The sequence below is a fragment of the Papaver somniferum genome, chromosome 5 (assembly GCF_003573695.1).
Source record: "Papaver somniferum cultivar HN1 chromosome 5, ASM357369v1, whole genome shotgun sequence".
Lineage (NCBI taxonomy): Eukaryota > Viridiplantae > Streptophyta > Magnoliopsida > Ranunculales > Papaveraceae > Papaver > Papaver somniferum.
This window is the reverse complement of record NC_039362.1, coordinates 30,872,316-30,895,089: the sequence shown is the minus strand read 5'-3', so window position 1 is coordinate 30,895,089 and position 22,774 is coordinate 30,872,316. Positions and strand designations below refer to the sequence as shown.

The 22,774-nt window shown below is 35.0% G+C and overlaps 1 protein-coding gene across 1 annotated transcript; it reads right to left on the bottom strand.

Moving 5' to 3' along the window:
* Positions 1–13,655: 13,655 nt before the first annotated feature.
* On the bottom strand, positions 13,656–21,034 carry LOC113281289 (probable polygalacturonase). Its single transcript, XM_026530000.1, has 6 exons — positions 20,876–21,034; positions 20,179–20,538; positions 19,092–19,212; positions 14,863–15,037; positions 14,654–14,730; positions 13,656–14,520 (listed from the first exon to the last, which is right to left on the bottom strand). Exons 1-6 carry the CDS (start codon positions 20,912–20,914, stop codon positions 13,820–13,822), a joined length of 1,473 nt encoding a protein of 490 aa, XP_026385785.1. The 5' UTR covers positions 20,915–21,034; the 3' UTR covers positions 13,656–13,819.
* Positions 21,035–22,774: the final 1,740 nt, after the last annotated feature.

Below are 22,774 nucleotides of genomic sequence, written 5' to 3'. Positions count from 1 at the left end.
ATCTCTGCTAAATGTTTTCTCCATGTCAGATGATGCGTGTTCGACTCAAGCCAAGTTCACTCCATTTACATGGATCAACTTTCATTGTTGATCCAATTAGGGATCAACTACCATTGTTGATCCCCTAAATTGGATAAACTTCTACTGTTGATCCTTTTTTTTGGATCAACTACCATTGTTGATCCCCTAAATTTTATCAAATTCTACTGTTGGTTCTATTTTTATTTGGATCAACTATTGTTGTTGATACAAAAATATTTGAACTAGCGGTGGCGGCGTCGGCGGTAGTGGTGGTGGCGGCGGACTAGTGGTGATGGCTGCGACGGACTAGTGGTGGTGGAGGACTAGTGGTGGTGAAGGAGTGGTGGTGGCGGTTGGTAGGTGGTGGTCGTTGAACGGTGGTGGTGGAATGGTGGTTAAATGTTGGTGGTGGTGGTGCTACTGGTGGTGGTGAAGTGGTAGAGGAAGAAATTTTTTCCATTTTGAAATATAGAAAATATTATATGGGTGAGGGTATTAAGGTAATCTAATTCTAAATGGATAAGGTTACTAAAAAGTAGGAATATATTTATTGTTGTATATGGATATATTTATTGGGTGTCAAAAGTAGAGACATATAAACAATGTACCCTATAAAATTTCATATGTCCTGAATACCATCTCTTGACTTTTACTTACACCCAATAATAAATCTATCATACTAACTAAACAAAACAATAACAAAAAAAACTTATGGTTCTTCCGATCTTAGTAATAGCCTTCACATTCATATGTTCTGGTAATAATCTCTTCACTTGAATCCAGAAACATTGCTTATCCCAGTCTAATTCCTGATAAATAACACCAGAATCATAGAACCTCAAATTGATAAGATAACCATTAATACTCCAAGGACGAGTATCAAAAACCTTCTTTTGGGTATCCCGATCTTTAAAACGAAACTCAATGATATTTTCATCAAGTTCAAAAACTTTAAGACCCCCTTCTGAAATAAAATCCCACACATAACCAATGTGATTCTTCACAACTTTCAAACCCATTTTTCCTTCAATGATTATTTTCCCTACAAGACTAAACTCTTCATCTCTTTTTGTTTTATCTTCAACATCTTCAGCTTCATGGTACACGACCTCTTCTATGCCCCCAAGATCAATAGCAGCTTGGATAAATTTTGAAGCCAGATCCGAAATAGATTTTTCACCTTCTTCCGCCATGGATACAAGATTAATCTTTCTCTGAACAGATTGATGAAGTTGATTGGTACAATAGAATATATATTTCAATTGACATTTATAATGAAATAACCCTAGTGAATTAAGGGATTGAGTTGAATTTTGATAGATATTCAACCGAGAATCATGAGATAGAGATAATCGTATGAAAGGTTTGTTTTCATTTTTTAGGAAAGATATTTTCTGAGAGTTGCATTCACATCTGTAAATTGAAGCGATAATTATGAGAGAAAATAAAGAAAGTTGTTTGTAACGAACTTTTTGAATTTTCAAAATCCTCCAAACGCGACATCTGTTAACACACTGAGTCACTGAGGAGAATCGGCAGAGAAGAAAACCTAGACAATAGAACTTGATAATCTGTGAGATCACAGTAGCTTCAAAAAGCTTCATAACAACTACTGCAAACGCTTGAATCACAACTTCAAACATGGTAAACACCATATGGGATAATACTAACTATAAACACATTCAGGATAAAATTAGCAAAACATGATTGAAATATAAAATCAAAAGTGATATATAAAAAACTAAAAAAAAATTTACAAAAAACCAACTTAAAATCAGTATCAATTCAAAGTAGACATGAAACAATTAAAATCAGAAACAAAAAAGAAAGATTTAATCGAAAATTGCAGAAAAGATTTGATGAAAAAATAGACTGAGTTGACTCAACTCTGTCACCCGATCTTGTTGTTAACATGAAAAAATAAACCTATTCTGACACACAACATGATAGAGTGAAGTATCTTACTAATGATCTTGAAAAATGGTATAAAATTCAATCTGAAGTTTACAGAGAGAAGTCTAGAGATAAAACTGGTCTGGATTTGGATAATAATACTACATATTTTCATACTATGGTAAATAAGAGAATGCATTCTAATACTAGTAATGTGCTATGTGATTCAAATGGGAACTGGTTAAAGGAAATAAATGATATTAGTAATTTGCTTACTGCTCATTTTAGTACTGTCTCTAGTACTTCTAATCCTGTTTACTCTAATGGTGATTTTGATGTTATTTCTAGTGTCATTACTGAGGCTGATAATACTATTTTAAATATGATTCCTACTGATACTGAAATTGAGAATGTTGTTAAAAGCATGCCTTCTTGGAGCTCTCCTGGACCTGATGGTTTCCAGGAAGGTTTTTATCAAACCCAGTGGCAGATTATTGGTAAGGATGTTATTGAAGTTGTTAAAAGGTTTTTTCAATATGGTCACATGCCTAGGAGTCTTAATAAGACTTATATTTCTCTTATTCCTAAGTGTAAGAGTACTAAATTGCCATCTGAGTTTAGACCAATAGGCTTATGCAATGTTTCTTATAAGATTATTTCTAAAATCTTAGCTAATAGAATAAAACCTTTACTAAAAAAACTTGTTTCTCCTTATCAGGCTGCTTTTGTACCAGGAAGGGCAATTCATGACAATATTATTATTGCTCATGAAATGGTCCATTCTATGAAGCATAAAGAAGGTTATAATGGTACTATGGCCATTAAACTTGATCTGTCAAAGGCATTTGACAGACTTGAATGGAATTTTCTCAATAATGTTTTGATAAAATTTGGCTTTAATACTGATTTCTGTAATCTGATAATGCAATGTCTGACTACTACCAGTATTAGTGTTTTGTTAAATGGGTCGCTCTGTGATCAATTTGAGCCAACTAAAGGTATTAGACAAGGAGATCCTATATCTCCTTATCTCTTTACTAGCCATGAAATACCTCTCTAGGTCCTTATTAGTTGATGAGAATCACAAAATTATAACTGGTGTCAAAGTTTCTAGGAAGGCTTCTCCTATTTCTCACTTGCTTTTTGCTGATGACATTCTTATTTTTGGGCAAGCTAATATGCAGCATGTTAATGATATCCTTAAGATTCTTGAGAATTTTGGTTCTTTATCAGGTCAAATGCTTAACTTTGACAAATCTTGTGTCTATTTCAGCCACAATCTCAGTCCTGGATACTGTGAACTTCTTGCTAGAGCTCTTAATATGTCCATTGTTTCAGATTCTGAGAAATATTTGGGTGCTCCTCTGTTATTAGGACATTCTAAGGTGAAATCTTTTGATCCCATTGTGAAACCCTTTGAAGCTAGACTTAAAATTTTTGTAAGTATCACTCTCAATCAGGCTGGTAGGTCTACTTTAATTAAATCTGTGCTGAATTCTTTACCTACTTACCAAATGGGCTGTTTTAAGATTCCAACTACACTGATTGATAAGCTGGATTCTCTTCAAATGAATTTTTGGTGGGGGCATAAGACAGGTAAGGGTATTAAATTTATCTCATGGGATAGTATTAATAAGTCCAAGGAACAAGGGGGCTTAGGTTTTAGAGACCTGGAGAGCTTTAATATTTCCCTTATTTGTAAGTTAGTTTGGAAAATTTTCACTGAGGATGAGGACTTATGGGTTCAGATCTTAAGTGCTAAGTACTTTAAAGATTGTAGTATACTTCATTTGGACAAACTTAATGAAAATTGCTCATGGATATGGAGGGGTATTTATAGGTGCATTGGGATCATTAAGGAAAACAGTTTTTGGTCTATTGGTTGTGGTACAAAAACTAAAATTTGGTTAGACTGTTGGGTGGTTGGTTAGATCATCCTCCTATCCCTGCTACTGGTCTTGTGAATACTGTTTCTTATGTTTATGTCTCTGATCTGTTTATTGAAAATACTAAGTCTTGGAATGTCCATTTGATTTACTATCTCTTTACTGAGGAATGTTCTAGGAAAATTCTTGCTATGAATGTGCCACTTGCTGATAATGATAAACTTATCTGGTTACCAGATAGAAGAGGTAAATTCTATGTTAAAAGTGTATACAATGTGATTACTAAAAATACAAATTTACCTGCAGGCACGACTGTTGTCTCAGCTCAGGTTTGGAAATCTGTTTGGAATGTTAAACTTCCTCATAAAATTAAATTGTTCACATGGAAATGCATTAGGGATATAATAACAACTAGGGATAAGCTTTCTAGATATAAGAATGGTATAGAGCTCCACTGCAGTTTATGTAATCATGTTGCTGAAACTAGTGATCATCTTTTTATTCATTGTCCTTATGCAAGATCTATCTGGTTAGCAGTAAATATTAATGTGAGTACTGTGATAGCACAACATGGTACTTTTAGAAACTGGGTTATATCTTGGTTCTCTGCAGGTGCAAACCTTGTTTTTGGTTCTGGTATTCCAAGGGAAGAAATAAACAAAACACTTATGGTCACTATTTGGACCATATGGAAAGATAGGTGTGCCAAGGTTTTTGAAAATAAAAATCCTGATAGGTCTATTTCAGTGGCTAGGATTAATGATTTAACTATATTGAATTTTTCTTCCTCAAATGGTATTACAAATTCCCTACAGGTCCAAAGATGGCAGCTTCCTAATGATGGTTATTTGAAAATTAATTTAGATGATTCATTTCAGAATCTGCATTCTCAAGGTGGAATTGGACTAATTATTAGGAATTTTGCAGGTACATGTTTTGGTGTCCAAGGGGAATACATTAATGGAGGAATGAAGCAGAGAATTTAAATGGAGGAGCTTGAGTGCAGAGCAATGCTAGCTGCTGTCAATTTAGCAAGAGATAAAAATCTTAATAAAGTAATTTTTGAGAGTGATAGTGAGGTAGTTGTGAAGTCAATCAATGAGCAGACCTATTATGTTCATTGGATGAACCAACATTTTATTTTAGATATTCAGTTTTTACTTGGTAGCATTAGGCACTGGAAGTGTATCTCAGTTAGAAGAGATGCTAATGGTGTTGCAGACAAGCTAGCTAAACGAGCTAGAGTCACTAAGACTCGTTTTGTTTTTCGGTCTGAATTTCCACCTGAAATAAAAAGCTGGATTGATGAGGACAAAAATGTAACACATTGATCTCTCAATAAAAGAAATTTTTGTATCAAAAAAAAAACAAAAAAAAACCTAAGAAACAGATCAGATTTCGGTATCCACCTCCACCACCGACCATTATTTTTTTCTTCTTCTCCATCTCCATAATTCATCACCACTTTGAGGATATTAAAAAGTTTGGTGTGCACTTACATTGGGTATTAAAAATGGTGGACAAGAGAGACAAGGGCATCAAATCACTTAAAACTAATTGGAACATATATATAGGTACTGTATTATCAATTTACAACGTATTGAATGAATCATACACTGATTTTTAGTTAGTCTGATTTGATTAACACGTTTTGGCATATAAGTAAAGTAGGAATTACTGTTTAGTCCAGTTCTAGCAGACCCAGTTAATGGCTAGTCCACCCGTGGAAAATATTTATTCTCTAGTCCAAAAACATGTTTTTGGACTAGATTATTTACTCTCTAATCCAAAAACTTTGTGGAGACTATAAAGTGTATTTTATAAATTCCTAAAACACCCTTCCAGGTCTAATTAGTATCAACACATGTAAATGTTACTAGTAGTATGTTACTACATACTAGTAATATCAATACGGTGATACTACATATTAATATGTACTGTACTAGTAGTAACAAAAATATCTTATTGTTACTAGTAAATTATGTAACTACTTTACTATACTAAACTAGTATACTACTATAGTATAGTATACTAGTAAACTAGTAGTAACTAGTACTAGTAGTAAAATATGTAGTATCAATACATAACAAATTTTTTTTGATATGTAGTATCAATACATAACATACTACATATCAATATGTAGTATCAATATATAACATACTACATATCAATATATGACATACTGCATATCAATATGTAGTATCAATACATAACATACTACATATCAATATGTAGTATCAATATATAACATACTACATATCAAACATACTATATGTCAATATGTAGTATCAATACATAACATATTACTACTAGTATACTACATACTACATATGTTATTACTACATACTACATACTAGTTACTACTAGTATATTACATACTACATATGTTATTACTACATACTACATACTAGTTACTACTAATTACTACTAGTATACTACATATGTAATATGTAGTAACATATGTATTATTATACGTAATGTTATATACTAGGGTTAGTAGAGTAATTTTACTCTTTTCAAAACTTTTTTGGACTAGGGAGTAAACATTTTTTGGCGCTGGACTAGCCAGTAACTCGGGTCGAGTTTTCTGGACTAAACAGTAAATCCCTCATAAGTAAATCCCTCATAAGTAAATCCTACTGTATGCGTGATTAGATTAGCTTGTTTTTGGCATATATACAAGCAGTTCAAGTGGGATTATTGCTATTACAATAACAATGATCAAATTTTTTAGGCTACCCTGCTCATGTGATTAATTAAGTTAATCACTTCTAAACCTTAATTAATCACCTCTAAACCTTGTTTGGAAAATAGTTTTCAATCAGGAAAAATAAATAAAATAATAATAATAATAGTTTTCAATAGAATTAACGTAACCCAATTGAACTAGGGTTGAGATATATTTTCTTACAGGGGTTAGTCAAATGAGATTTCAAATGTGTTCCGATGCCAATTCCAAGTTAGCTTAGTTACCTTAAATAGCTTTTCTATTTTTAGCTTGCTTTAAATTCCTAGTTTAGTTTAAACTCTATTTTTAGATTTACTTGTTTCACAAGTACGAGAAGATATAAATACTTCTCTTCAGCCCTGTTAAAATTTAAGAATTAATACAAGAAACTCTTCTTCAATCTCTTCTAGACTTCTTTTCTTCTTCTTAATCCTCTCATTCTCTTAATTCTTCTTATTATTCGGGTTCTATACCTATTTTAGTCACGTAAACCTAGTGTTTTGGTCTAGAACCCTAACATCTGGTTCATAGTAGGTTTTCCTGTACCTATTTTTACACCAATTTTTTTTTCCAATGACGTACACAGATGATCTAGCTCACCTACAACAGAGTATTGATGGTGTTACAACCAAACTTGGTACACTGGTTGAGACTATAACCAAAGATCGTGAGTTGGATGAAACTGCAGTTAATAAACTACGTGAATAAGAAAAATTAGCTCGAGAAGACGATAGAGTTAACCGTAAAATTGATCTCGCTGAACATTAAAAAATCTCTTACCACTGGATTAACTAAAGCTTTCCGTGATGTGCTTCAAGAACTCATTCCTCATCTGAAAACACAAAAGATATTCCTCAAACCAATACCAATCGTAATACACATAATAATGGTGGTGGAATTCTTGACACCCCTCCTCGCAATCCACCAGTTCACCTGAAGTTTGCTTCTTTTGATGGTGATAACGTTGATGGTTGGTTATTTCAATCTGAGCAATATTTTACTTGGCATATTATTGCTAACAATATGAAGGTCTCACTGGTTGCTGCTCATCTTAAAGGAGATGCTAATGCATGGTTTCGTTGGAAGCGAACTACAGTCGTCAACCTACAATGGCCCCAATTTTGTTCTCTGGTGCGTGAACGATTCTCTTCTGAGAAGTTTATTGATGCTAAAATGGCCATTAGCACAATTAAGCAAAAAGGTATTGTTAAAGAGCATATTCCTGCATCTGAACATCTTTTGAACTTTGTTGATTTTTCTGAATCACACTTGATTAATCTGTTCATCCATTCCTTAAAACCTGAGATTGGTACTGTGGTGAAGTTATTTGAACCAACAACGTTGGCTTCAGCTTTTAAGAAGGCACTTAATCAGAAAGAAGTTTTATTGATATCCCCCAAAGTTTTTCCTAGGACCAACCAGTTCAGATCACCTATAGCTCCTACCAATCCTCAGATCAAGAGAAATCCTTTACCAGCTGGTGTTAAAAGGCTTACTTGGGAAGAACAAAAAGAAAAGAGGGAAAAGGGTCTTTGTTTTAATTGTGACCAATTTTATCAGCCTGGTCATGTATGTGAGAAGCCTAGACTATTATTATTGGATCTTCCTACAGATTCGGTGAATACTGATGCAGCTTATGATGAGAAAAACCAAGATACTAATGCAGATTTCATTCAAACTACCAAGGATTTGGAACCAAAAATCTCTTTGAATTCTTTAGTAGGTTCTTCTTTTCCTAGGACTATGCGTATTTTGGGTTACACTAAAGCTCTGCCTTTTTCAATATTGATTGACTCTGGCTCAACCCATAATTTTCTTCACCCTAAAATTGCTAAGCAATGTGGGTATTCTACACAATCTGCAGAGACTGCCTTACAAGTTACCGTTGGTGATGGTGCTCAAATACAAACTCGTGGATTTTGCAGTAATATACAGGTGAAACTTCCGAATTATTCTTTTTCCACAGATTTTCATCTTCTCGATATCAGTGGTTGTGATGCTGTTTTAGGAGTTCAATGGTTACGCACATTAGGACCTATTACATCATATTTTTCAAAGTTAATGATGAAGTTTCGAATCCAAGAGCAAGATTTGGTTTTACTAGGACATAATTCCTCCAACATTATGCTTTTGGACACTAAGACCATGCAGCATTTATTATCCAGAGAAACTTTTGCAGGTTTCCTACAAATATCTGCATTAAATACTTCAATCGATGCTGCTCCAATCTTTCCACCTGAGTTGCATGAACTACTTTCTAATTATGCTGATGTTTTCAAGACTCCAACGACATTACCTCCTGAGAGACTACATGATCATCGTATCAATTTGCTTCCAGATTCTGCACCTGTCAATGTAAGGCCATACCGTTACCCACACTTTCAAAAGGACGAAATTGAGAAGATAGTGCATGAACTTCAGCAAGCTGGGCTTATTAGACCAAGTTCGAGTCCTTATTCATCTCCCATATTGATGGTTCGTAAGAAGGACGACTCTTGGAGAATGTGTGTTGATTATAGAGCTTTGAACAAGTTAACCATCAAAGATCGTTTTCCAATACCAATGGTGGATGAGTTATTGGATGAGTTGAATGGTGCAACCGTTTTTTCCAAACTGGTTTTTCGATCTGCTTATCGTCAACTACTTATGCATAAACCAGACATTCCCAAAACTGCTTTTCGAACTCACGATGGCCATTATGAATTCTTGGTCATGCCATTCGGACTCTCAAATGCTCCGGCCACTTTCCAAGGATTGATGAGCCACATTTTTTGTCCTCACCTTCGCAGGTTCGTGCTGGTATTTTTCGATGACATCTTAATTTATAGTAAAAACATATCTGAGCATATTCAACATTTGTCTTTGGTATTTGAACTATTAAGAACTCATCAGTTATTTGTCAAAGAGTCAAAATGCACCTTTGCACAAAACACAGTGAAGTATTTGGGTCACGTAATATCTTCTGCAGGAGTTTCAGTCGACCAAGATAAGATTCAAAGTATTCTTTCATAGCCTCTTCCTACTTCATTGAAAGAACTACGAGGTTTTCTGGGTCTAGCCGGCTATTATCGCAAATTTGTAAAGGATTTTGTTAAGCTTAGTGCACCTTTAACTCAACTTTTGAAGAAGGATGCATTTATCTGGAATGATAATGCCACTACTGCGTTCAAAGTATTTCAACATGCTCTTACTACAACCCCAGTTTTAATACTTCCAGATTTTTCAAAGGAATTCTCTATTGAGTGTGATGCATCTGGTAATGGATTAGGAGCTGCATTGATGCAGTCTGGTCGACCAATTGCTTATTATAGCAAACCCTTGACAGGAAAGAATTTAAATCTTTCGGTATATGATAAAGAAATGCTTGCAATTTTATCTGCAGTTCAAAAATGGAGACCATATCTACTTGGTCGACATTTCAAGATTCTGACAGATCATAAGAGTCTGAAGTACTTTTTGAATCAAAAACTCTCTTTTATGGAACAACAGAAATGGTTATCCAAGCTATTGGGCTATGATTATGAGATAATTTTTCGAAAAGGTAAAGAAAATCTTGCAGCTGTTGCTTTGTCACGCAATATTGGATCTTGCTTTAGTTTGACTGCACCAATTTTTTCTGGAGTCACTGAGATAATTCGTGAGTGTCATTTGGATGCTGAGCTAAGTACATTGATCAACAACTCATTAATTCTCCTTCTTGCAAATTAAATTTTTCATACACTAATGGAGTTTTGCGCTACAAAGGAAGAATAGTTGTGGTACCTACTTCTCTATGGTGTACCAAAATTCTTGAGGAGTTTCATTCAAACCCTATAGGGGGTCATTCAGGGTTTTTGAGAGCTTTTAAACGTGTGCAGCATAACTTTTATTGGAAGGGTATGAAACAATCAATCAAAGCTTTCATTTCTCAGTGCGATGTTTGTCAATGAAATAAAACTGAAGCTATATCACCACCAGGATTATTGAGTCCACTTCCTATTCCTTCTGATGTATGGATTGATATTTCCATGGATTTTATTGATGGATTTCCTCTTTTTGATCGCAAGAACGCAATTTTGGTGGTTGTTGATCGTTTAACCAAGTATGCACATTTCATACCTCTCACACACCCATATTATGCTAGTTCTATTGCGGAAGTATTTGTACGTGAGATTGTTCGACTTCATGGGATGCCAAGAAGTATAGTCAGCGATCGTGATCCCATTTTTATGAGCAACTTTTGGGAAGCTTATTTCCAGCTTCAGAATACTCAGCTATGTCGCAGTTCGGCTTATCATCCTCAGAGTGATGGTCAAACTGAAGTCACAAATAGAACATTAGAATGTTACTTGAGGTGTTTTGCTGGTATGAAGCCGAAGGATTGGTCGAAATGGATTCCATGGGCTGAATGGTGGTATAATACAAGTCATCATTCTGCCATTAATATGTCTCCTTATCAAGCTCTTTACAGTCGTCCACCACCAACAATTTAAGCTTATCTACCGGGAACAACTTCAGTGCATGATATGGACGTAAATCTTAAGGCCAGGGATCATACACTCAATTTATTAAAATCACATCTCCTTGATGCACATGCAAGAATGAAAGCATACACTGATGCTCATCGCACGGAACTAGAGTTTTCTATAGGAGATTGGGTTTTTCTTCGTCTACAACCTTATAGACAACGCACTGTTACTAACCAATCATTTTCTAAACTTTCACCAAGGTTTTATGGCCCTTTTCGTGTTCTTGAAAACATAGGTTCAGTGGCATATAGATTGGAGCTTCCAGTAGAAAGTCGCATTCATCCTGTATTTCATATTTCTCAACTAAAACTGAAATTGGGAGCAGCTAACTCTGTTCAACAGATTCTCCCATCTGTTATTGATTATGATAAGTGGGAACCAGAAACTGTTTTGGATCGACAGATGTAAAAGAAAGGGTCTTATGCTGGCACTAAATGGTTAGTCAAATGGATGGATCACCCCAATGATGAAGCTACATGGGAGGATGCAGATGAGTTGCTTCTTCGTTTTCCAGAGTTTAAGGCTTGAGGACAAGTCGTTTTTCATCCAGGGAGGGATGTTGCAATGCAAATTCCAAGTTAGCTTAGTTACCTTAAATAACTTTTCTATTTTTAGCTTGCTTTGAATTCCTAGTTTAGTTTAAACTCTATTTTTAGCTTTACTTGTTTCACAAGTACGAGAAGATATAAATACTTCTCTTCAGCCCTGTTAAAATTTAAGAATTAATACAAGAAACTCTTCTTCAATCTCTTCTAGACTTCTTTTCTTCTTATTAATCCTCTCATTCTCTTAATTCTTCTTATTATCCGGGTACTATACCTATTTCAGTCACGTAAACCTAGTGTTTTGGTCTAGAACCCTAATAAAATGACTTTCAGAGAGTTCTCAAATCCATTGTTAGTCCATTGAGACTTTTGGTGGGTCTCCTGATGTCTCTTGTTATTGGTTAGAGACTTTTTTGAAGTCATTTAAATTCTCTGAAACTCCATGTTATTAGATTGTGATTTCATAAGAGTCACTCCAACATCCCTGTTATTCGAATGAGAATTGAAAGTCATTGATTTATTGTTTTCAGAGATTTGGAGAGACTTTTTTAGGAAAATAGGCATGGTAGAAATCTCTCCTCAAGAGGTGATATTTCTGGAGACTTGGAAACTTGGGTAATATTTGTTTTTGAGAGTACGACCAATTTTGCTTTTATTTTCTTTGAGCTGATGACCAAGTAACATGCCATTTGCGGAGTAAACCAGTGGCAAGATTGCTCAAAAAATAAAATGAATGTGGGATGAGTGAAATAAAAAAAATAAAATGAAAACATAAGCATAAGGCAACAACGAGATTTATTTTAACAGTGAACACGTATTTTACTAGGTATTCATGGTACTTTTTTTTGGATTATACCGTGCATAATAAAGTAACTGGTAGATGTTTTGAATATTTGATTAGATATTATACATTTTTTTGTCTCTACAAATCACAGAGACTCTTTACGAATATTAGTTTTTCGTCTCTACAAGTCACAAAAACTCTCTAATATACTCTCAGAGAATCACTAGAAATCTCTATACTTTTAGAGAATCTCCGGGAGTCACTCAAATATCTTTTAGAGAATCTCTGGGAGTCACTCAAATATAAAATCTATGAAAGTCTATATAAATCTCAATTGACTACCTCGCTGTTAGTTCTTCAATGATGGAATCTTCCGTTTACCGATCAATCGCCGATTAATTAATATGTACTTTTTCTAATGATAAAGATGGATTAATGAAGAAGAAGAAAAATAAAAATGATAATGTTCATAGTAAAAGTCAAATTGACTTTTATGGGTGGTATACATGGAAAACCAGAATTAAAAAGTAAATTGATTTTAAAAATTGTGAAGGAGATGGGAAATAGGAAATATGGGAATGGGAAATAGGGAAAACCTTGAATAAATTTTGAACAACAACGGATTTGAAGCTAAGATTTTGGGAATATGTTCGTCTTGTAAATCCACTATTGTTTAGGTTTTGTTCAAAAAGAAAAGATATCAAAGTGTGAGATAATGTGAAAATCAAAGTTTGAGTTGATCTGCTTTTAATCTTTTGCAACAATTTAACAAAGATTATTTTGAAATTAGAGATGGAGCTTAGATGGTGATTATTTTATTTATTTTTTGATAATCATTAGAGGGAGATGATCTGCCAGATTGCCAAAGAATGTGGCACTCCTAGTTTTGAATTGCCACCTTATTTTTTTGTACCTTTAAGTACAAAGAAGGTGGTGGAGGAACTTGAATTTTGAAAATTCTAGTTTCCTTCTTTTTGTTAGTTATTTGTGTTTAGGAGCTTATTTTGATGTTATTTTTACTCTCCTTTCGTTTATGGGAGTGGGGAGGCCTTGAACCTCCCATTTTGTAATTCTTATAATTACGTTTTTTTTGCTTAATAAACCATTTTAACCTGGCAAAAAAAAAAACAATAACCTATGAATGTAATCAGGACCAAGCAATCAAGTACTGTATTTTTTGACTAAAAAAAAGAGATAACCATTTACAGGCAACAGTTGCAAAGTGTAATGGCAGTGTATATAAACAAGAAATAAGAATTACTACAGCCAACAGATAAGATATGTACACGGTAAGAAACCAAACTACGAAGTATATATAAAATCATTTCCCAGGTGAGGTTCTTATTTGATATGGTTAACTATATAAGGGTTTTTACATTGCAAAAATACTCAAGGTCGGAATTGATGCCATCACAAATTTATACTGAAGAACATCAAAACATACATCATCAACCTCAAATAAAGTAATTAGTTCTGCAAGAACACGTCTTAATTTCAATTGTATCAATTGGCAAGACGTCGGTAGGAAAGGGACAATTTGTAACTTGTTCAGGTAACAAATTGCACGCTGTAGGACTAACACTGCTCGTTAACCCCTCAACATCAGTGCAAGTCCAGGGAACTTTCTTTGCTTTTGCAGCCATACTAATGGTAACATTCGAAATACATATACCTGTGAAAGGATCTCCATCTATTCCTTCCAATCGTGCTGCCATAGTCACATTATCAGCTACCATGTCACTGTAATTGATCCCATTGATCACAGGAAGAGCATTTTTGTCATATTTATCATCCGCATGAGACCCATAATTCCCTGTCATCCAAAATGCCCACTTCATAGTTTTCATAGTCATTCTTCTAACAAATATGTCCTTAACAAACCCACCACGACCAACCGCAGTTTTAATACGAATTCCTGATTCAGAATTGATAGCTAGGATGTCTTCAGCCCTAACGTCTTGAATTCCTCCAGACATTTCACTTCCTAATGCAATTACAGCACTATCAGGAGAAATACAAGTCAGTCTTCTTATTATTAAATGTTGAGTTGGCATTCCAAATGCAATGCCATATTCGTCCCAACCGCTTTTTACCGCGATGCAATCGTCTCCAGAGACAATGTAACAGTCCTCGATACGTACATTTGTACAAGAATCTTCAAGGAAAATTACAAGTTAGAAAATTATGAGCTAATCACGTTACATATATATCACATGGCCTTAAAACTTTTACAGATTCATGGCTTTTTTTTTTCTTCTGCACAAACTATTGCAAGGTAAGAAATTAACCTGGATTTATCCCATCGGTATTTGGAGATATTGGAACTATTGGAGCAAGAATAGTAAGCCCTTGTATGAGAATGTTGCTGCACAGATTTTAGTTTCACGGCAAAAGTAAGAAATTTAATACTAAAATGTGGAAAGAAGACAGAGAACAGCTTCATCTATTCTTAGAATTCCTAAGCTCAAGTGAACTTGTTCCGGCAATGGAAAATTACCTGCTATAAACAGGATGAACATTCCACGAAGGAGAATTTAATAATGTAATGTTGGAAATCTGAATCTGATCAGAGAACATTATTTCAATCAAATATGGCCTGGTATACTTGAGCTTATTATTCTTGAATTCTTTCCACCATGAGGCACCCTGACCATCGATTGTTCCGTTGGCTCCTGAAATCCATTGGGTCAAATCATGTATAATGAATTCTATAACTCAACTACTTTTAATCTTCAAAACAACATGAAATTAAACAATGTGACACAATTTGATTTTGGTGATTCATTTGTACAAGTTTTCATTTGGTCTCGTTTTAGATAACTTGTCTACTCTGTGGGTACTTCCAGTCTAGCTTTCAAATGAAGGCCTTCCTAACTAGCTCCCAAACCTGAGATGCTCTGAATGACTAAAGTAACAACTTTCACAATTCAAACTTTCCAGGTTTGCCACATAGAACACCCTCATCTGTAGATCTTATTGTCACTTACGGCTAATAAAGTGTAGCGGTTGCAAAGGGATACTACACTGGTTTGCACGTTATCTCATCTGACACACTTTCCGGGGTAGCTCATACAAACTTAATAGTCAGGTTTGTCGCGCAGTATCCTCCCTACACATCTAGATTGAGGTGCATCCTTGGTGGTAACCCATTCTAGATCATAGGTGTCAGTAGCTAAACCTAATTTAGAGGACTTGATTTTCTATCCCACTTTTAGCTCTACTCAAAAACAGTCTAAGTTGACATTCAACCTGATTTAGATAACTTAGATACATATCATTTGATCCTTTACTTACCAAATTGCTGCAATGAAGCTTTCAGATGTGGTTTAAATAAAACAATATTACAACGTTAACTTTACATTAACTTGCTTCAATAGTGTGAGTAAAAGTCATCATTAAGAGGGGGTGAAAGCCTGAACATGGCAGGTTATAAATTCAGTTTTAGAAGGGCATGCAATTCTGAAATCTAAGGACAAATCCGAGCAGTATTGATACTTCAAATGCCTTGGATATACAATACCTACAATTAATTGTAAAGAAATTGATTCCTCGGCAACGCACTAAATCTTAAGCAATGGTAATCATTGGGTTAGCATTGCGATAGTCTATTCCATGGATCTACGCCTGAAACTATCCTATCACCATGTTTTTAAAAAATGAGCGATGGTTCCTTCGGAATATGTATTGCAGTCAAACAATAGAATCTGTATTGATTATGCAAAACCACCCAACTCCATAGGAATGAAGTAATGTCAAACACAGTTGACTTCCATGCAATTAGGTTAGTTTCGCGGAAACAATACAAATTTCATTGTTCTTTACAATTTAAGCTCAACAAAGAATCAGATGTGGGGAGCTTGTCAAATTAAAAACATGCTCAAAACTGCACTTCAAAATTAATTCCACAGACAGTTTTCATGCAGCAAAACGCGTTTCAACAAACTTGTTTCCTTGCCGTTGATCCCATTTTGAAAAACAAATATTTTGACTAATATATAATAGCAGTTATAACCAGTAGAGTCTAGTTATCCTGCTCCAACCATTTGGATTAAAGAGAGTACTCATTTAGCACAAAAGAACTCTGTTACGGAGAAATGGCTGGGTGGACTTAACAAATAAAAAACCAATGTGCTGGATGGGAACATGTCACCGATCATCATGCCAACCACCACAAGGCCATAATGTCAACTGACGATGTCGAAGGATACAGTAGAAACATCTATACAATATTCAGGTTAAGCCTTGAAATGTGTTGTCTGTGATACCAAAACAAAAACGTATTTAAAGCCAAACTAGAGATAAAAATGAATTCCCATCAAAATACAGTACTAAAAAATAATAAATAAATAGAAGAACAACTCTTTCAGGGCCACCTTTGCCTACAAGTTACTGGGTCATACAGTACTCAAATTCATGTAGTATTGTTGTTTGAAGTTAATCTAGGTCGACAAGAAATGACCTTTGAGGAAGATTTTATTCTAAAGTGAGGATGTCGGTCTCATCACGTAGATCATCCTCACAAAAAATCAACTCAATCTAGGACTTCTAATCCCATAACAAGTTGATTGAAATCAACAACCGAAAACCATCCATTAACCATTGAAATTCATTTCATAGAATGGAGTTACGAGTATTAGAAATGAGTTGAATTTTTGTGATAATGATCTACATGCTGAAGAAGTTATCTTCACTACTAAAATTTATCACCTTTTTTTAGCCAATAATTTGCCTTCAGTCATACAGACTGTGCTCTAGTTTTACGTATGGAAATGAAAAATGCTATAAACCCCAACTAGCTCAGTTGGTAGTATTTGTTGTTGTTGACAACTTAGACCCGGATTCAAATCCTGTTAGCATCAGAGGCTTATGACTTACTTTACAAGGGGCATTACCCCAAAATCAAAGATAATGGATGTTTACATATCTTGAGTTTGTCTACAAGAGATTATTCATTAATTCTGATGCTAACGAGATTTGAACTCGGATCTAAACTGTCAACAACAACAGACACTACCAATTGAGCTAACTGACATTTGAGCTTAAATGTTTATTTTCTAAACTGGCATTTGCAGCATAACTGTTTCATAATGGTGATCCCATAGATAGCTGGTTCTAATATGATAAGTCGACTCTTTACATAGTGTGATTTTAAAAACAACCAAGTCTAGAACACAATAGATCACATTGATACATCAGAAAGGATCACATAGTGGACTTTCAGTGTTGTGACGCATGGCTGTTTTATTAAAGAAGACTGCTTGCTAGATATTATTATTGAAAATTATATCATCATTAATATAGGTAGGAATACTTTTTATCTAGTAAAAGATGACATGTGACTTGGTGCTTAACATCCTTCTTTAACATTACTTATTTCTTGTTCCCACAAACTTTTTGATATAGACTTATCATTGATTATGCAAATGGTTTCCCAGAATATGATCACAGATAAGGTGGTTGCTGGAAGAGTTTCAATTTTTAAATGCTGAGGTACCAATATAATCTCCTAAGTTCCATCTTTAATGTAATTACAGGAGTTTAAACCCTGTGGCTGAAGTGAGGCTAGGTGACATGTGATAACAAGCTTATACCATAAGGACTGAACTACATTACATTATACCTTGAGGACTGAACTACATCACTCTGCTAAATGTGGACCCAAAGGGCTGGTAATGGCGACCCAACTTGGTTTCTATAACCATAAGGTCCATAACTACAACTTCCATCACATTACCAATTAATTTTATTTTTTTAGGAAGACGACCCTGTTATAAACTGACGGAGTGTTCTCTCACTAAAGACTAAATTCAACTCTGCCGTTTTACATATTCCTCTATCTATGGATCTCATCTCCATAATTAAATTTAAAAAAAATTATCTTTCAATTCATTTCTGTATATGAATGGAATTTTGGTTTCACAGAGTTTACTTTTAGGGGCAGGAGGATATCCCCACTCTAACATGAATCTCTGGTGACTCACCACCATGGCATACAAACCCAGTTTCACACAACATTGTCTTCCTACACTAACATTAAAGATGTTACTTGGTTTTAAACGCATTTTACTTAAATTTCAGGTGATTAAGCATGATTGATATCTCAGATATATCAAAGAATTTTAAGACTGCAGGAAGTTGACAAAGAATGTGAAAATATTCAATAAAGCAATACATAGTAAAATCAATTCGATGGCTACTTCAATCGGAGTCAATTACAACAGACATCTACACCCTAGTACCTTTACGTGTATTTATTCAAAATTCTTGGCCATGGCAGCATTCTGAATCTAACTAAGAGAGAAACTGCATTGTCATTTGTATATCAAGAGTGCATTTGGTTCTTGGATGAACTAAGAACTTTTAACTTTTTGCGATAATATTCTCTTCACCTTTTTATGATTCATCCTCACCAATAATCATTTCATCGTATAAATTAACCTTAATCATCTCCATCTTATATAGATGAACATAAACTGAACTACTCAAGTTACCGTCAAATAAATGCTGGGGTTGGAAGTTTAAATATTCACTGATTATTCATGAGCATGTTGTTATTGTATAGCTCATCAATGCAAAAAATCAGCCCTTAGATCATCTCTATGTGAACCCTATGATCCATTTATAAAAGTTGATGCACACATGAAGCAAAATTAACAATTTTGTGTAGAGCTATATTAGACTTCGTCAGGAAACATACACTATACAGCAAAGAAACAAACTTAGTACCTGTAATTATAACATCAGTAAGGTTTGTCCCAAAGATCAGACTGATATACCTTCCACCATCTGCATCTCTTCCTCTACCATAGGAGGGCAATGGTTCAATCACTTCCCATTCGCTCACTTCCTAAGGTCATCCACAAATACACATTAGATGTCCCGTAGAGAAGTGATTAAAAATTAAGGAATTGGGTTCAGGACTAAGTAGATAAATCCTTAAATTTTCTTTCAGAATGAGAGTCAAAAGTCAGAAAATCAGTGCAACTTTATTAACTGAAAGACAGAACATCCTTATTATAGTCACAAGCAAAGGAACAAGCAACAGATGGTGTATTCGAGTCCAGTATTTGTAAACTATGTCCTTGAAGCAAAAACAAAAAAGACCTTTCTTTGAAGCCAAATCAAAGGAAAAAGATGTCCCTCGACCCAACCTTCTACCGAACAGAAAATGAAACTCCTTCAATTTGGCTTCAAGGAAACTATCATCCTTTTCTATTTTAATTCACATTGACACCTGAGTTGGGGGTTTTCCACCAGATGTTATTCCTACATTTTAAGCAAGCTTCACATTTATTTACAAAATTGTGCATCACCCAAAAGGAAAAAGTGTGTATATGATTGAGTGCATTACAATGCTTTATCATTTATTTCTCTAACACAATGTGCCAAGCAGAAAAGGTTTTGCAAGCGAATAAACGATGCTGGAAATCTTTATTCTGAAGTCTTATTGGAGTAGAATGTTTAGAATTAGACCGATTTCTCAAACCCAAGGAATCCATACCCTATAAGGATCGGTCAGGCTGGATTTAGGGCCCTCCCAATCACACAAATCATGGTAGGGCTTTTTCAGACAATATCTATCGACATAGAATATTTATTAGGTCACTTCTACTCAATTGCATTAACCATTAGGCTAGCAAGTTTTACCCCTATTAACTGCATCATCCAAGCAATCAACCATTTGAATGATTGTTAGAGTTTGCAGTTTGCATGAAAATGCTTGTTGAAACTGTTGCATATATAATAGTAGCAAGATAAAAAAAAAAAAAAAAAAAAAAAAAAAAAAAAAAAAAAAAAAAAAAAAAAAACGAACCTGAGAAGCAAGAAGAACAGCCTCCTTGTGAAGGTAAAGTGTGAAATGACTGGTTAAGTTGAAACTTCCAGTCAAATATCTACCAGGAGGAACAATAAGTTGAGATCCACCTTGAGATTGGAACTGACTAAGATGATTAATGGCTGATTGAAAAGCTTTGGTATTGGATGTTTTTCCATCGCCTACTCCTCCGAAATCTGTTAAAAAAGCTGTGTGCTCTCTACAACTAATGGCTGAGTATTGAATATCAAATGAATGTGAAACTTTTACTTTTCTTCGATGGCAATCAACGCCTCTTAATAAACAAAAACTCAGTAATCCAAGTATCAGAATAAATATTGTTTTTCTCTCAGCATGTACCTGCATTTAAATGTTATTACAAACTTAGAATGAGGGATTAGAAAAAAAATACAAAAAATAAAACAAAAAATGTCATACTGAGAAGTAAGTATTTGAGAGTAACTACGCTCCAGAAATTAAACTCGAAACGTTTAAATTCGTGGAGAAAAGAAAAAAAAATCTACATTCACGTATCTAATTGAATCATCATACTTCTCCAGCTATTATAATTATTGGAAACAAGAATAATCAAATGAAGCTGATAACTGTCTCCGGGTTCAAATGTGAAGCAAAAAAAATGATGAGAGTGAGTGTATTTTAACAGCCAGAGAAAGAAAAAGAGAAGAATAATTATTACTTGATGAGTTCTTCCGGTACTTGTCCACCAGAACTCCATTGTTGATGAAATTAAGTGGATTGTTTTGCTGTTGTAAATGTAAAATTAAGAGTCCTATTTATAGAGGGGCATCAAAGTTTTTGTTGTTTGGTTGGATCATGTCTATCTAATGGTTTTTGCTGTTGGTTGTTGGTGATAGTGATCACATGTATGGAGTCCATTTGTCTTATTTCTAATTGGAATTGTGTTGGGTAAACCCACTAACTTTTCAGTACTTTTTCATCCTTTTTCGCATTATTATGATTTCCCGTGAAGCTTCATGTTGCTTGTTCCCTTCACCCGTGCTCAGACCACTCACGGGGGATGCTTATTGGGAGGAGGGTCCCTAAGACCTAAATAATTAAAAGGGAAAATGGTGTGGCTGCAACTGAGTAAGTGCACAAGTGCATGCGTGGTCGCACTAGTAGGGTTTTTGGATAATCTAAATATACAGTGTTTCCAGAATCTTACCTTGAAAGGAGTGGATCAACTTGGACACCAAATTGTTCGTAATGGGAAAACTGATGATCCAGCAAATCTCTGCAATAACAAAATAGCGACTACAGCTCAAAATGGGATTGTTGTAACCTAGTTTTATAAATGCAGCAGGAGCTACTTACCTCTTTTGTTTTTCGGATGAAGAAGCAGAAACTCGTTCTATTAAAGAAGTGTGGGAGAGAAGAAGATCAAATCAGATCTCATCCCTAGATGAAATTTTATTTTTTAAGAGTTATACCTTGTACTGCTATCCGATCAAAACTGTGTGTACATATCTCACCATCAAACACGTTTATACAGGAAGATACGTGGAAAGCATGCAAGCCAACACATCAAAACATGATGTACCGCGGAACACCAAATAACTCCCGAAGAGTTACTTTATCTCATCCCCAAAAGGAGCTAAGATCAACGGTGAAGAGAAAGTTAGCTGACACGGATGTGACAGGGGCAGAAGACACTTGTCTGACACGAGCAGGCGCCTCAACTACCCGCATTAAACACTCTGAGCAGTAGCAGGCGCCTCAACCACCCGCATTAAACACTCTGAGCAGTATACGTGTCGATCAACCCGTGGAACGAACGAGGATGGTCCTGCGTGATCAAGTGATGAACGAAGACCTCCGCGGGACGGACACGAAACACAAGAAGATAAGGTTTCAACGGTCCTCAGAGATGGGTCCCATACTCTAACCCAATAAATACCCTCTCTCCACCAAGAGTAAAGGGGATCGGAAAAATCAAGGAGAGAAGGGGAGAGAAGGAGAGAGAATAATTGTGAGTGTAAGTCTTTTACAATAAGATAGACATATGTAAACTCCAAAGTCATTCGACTATCCTTGTAACTCTCAAATACATAGTGAAACAACCAACCCCGTGGACGTAGGCCTTTGTGCTGAACCACGTAAACCCCAGTCTCATTTATATTTCAGCACTTTACGTTCGTCTAAAACTCCATGAATCTCTATTTCTATGTTTGGTCTTCTTTATTTTTACTCAGGTCTCGTGCTCAAACGCCTCGCACGTTGTTATTAGGTGAGGCTGTGATAAACCCGAGGGTTTTGAGCCAAGGAATCGGCACAAATGTATCATCAGTATCAGTCTGTCTAGATTACGAACTTTGGTTGTGAACACGTAGATGCCTTCGTGATTTAAGTGTTTACAATTTGGCGCTAGAAACAGGGACTTCGTCCCGGTAAAAGATTTATCTTATCCTGTGATTTCATAATTAAATTAGCGTAAGATTGCTCTGCTTCATTATCTTTAACAGTATTTATCTTTTATTAACTTTACCATGTTCAAAAACGCACCCGTTGTCTTCGGTACTACCGACAGTATCGTCGTTTACTGGTTAAAAGATTTATTACTTAGATCCACGGATCT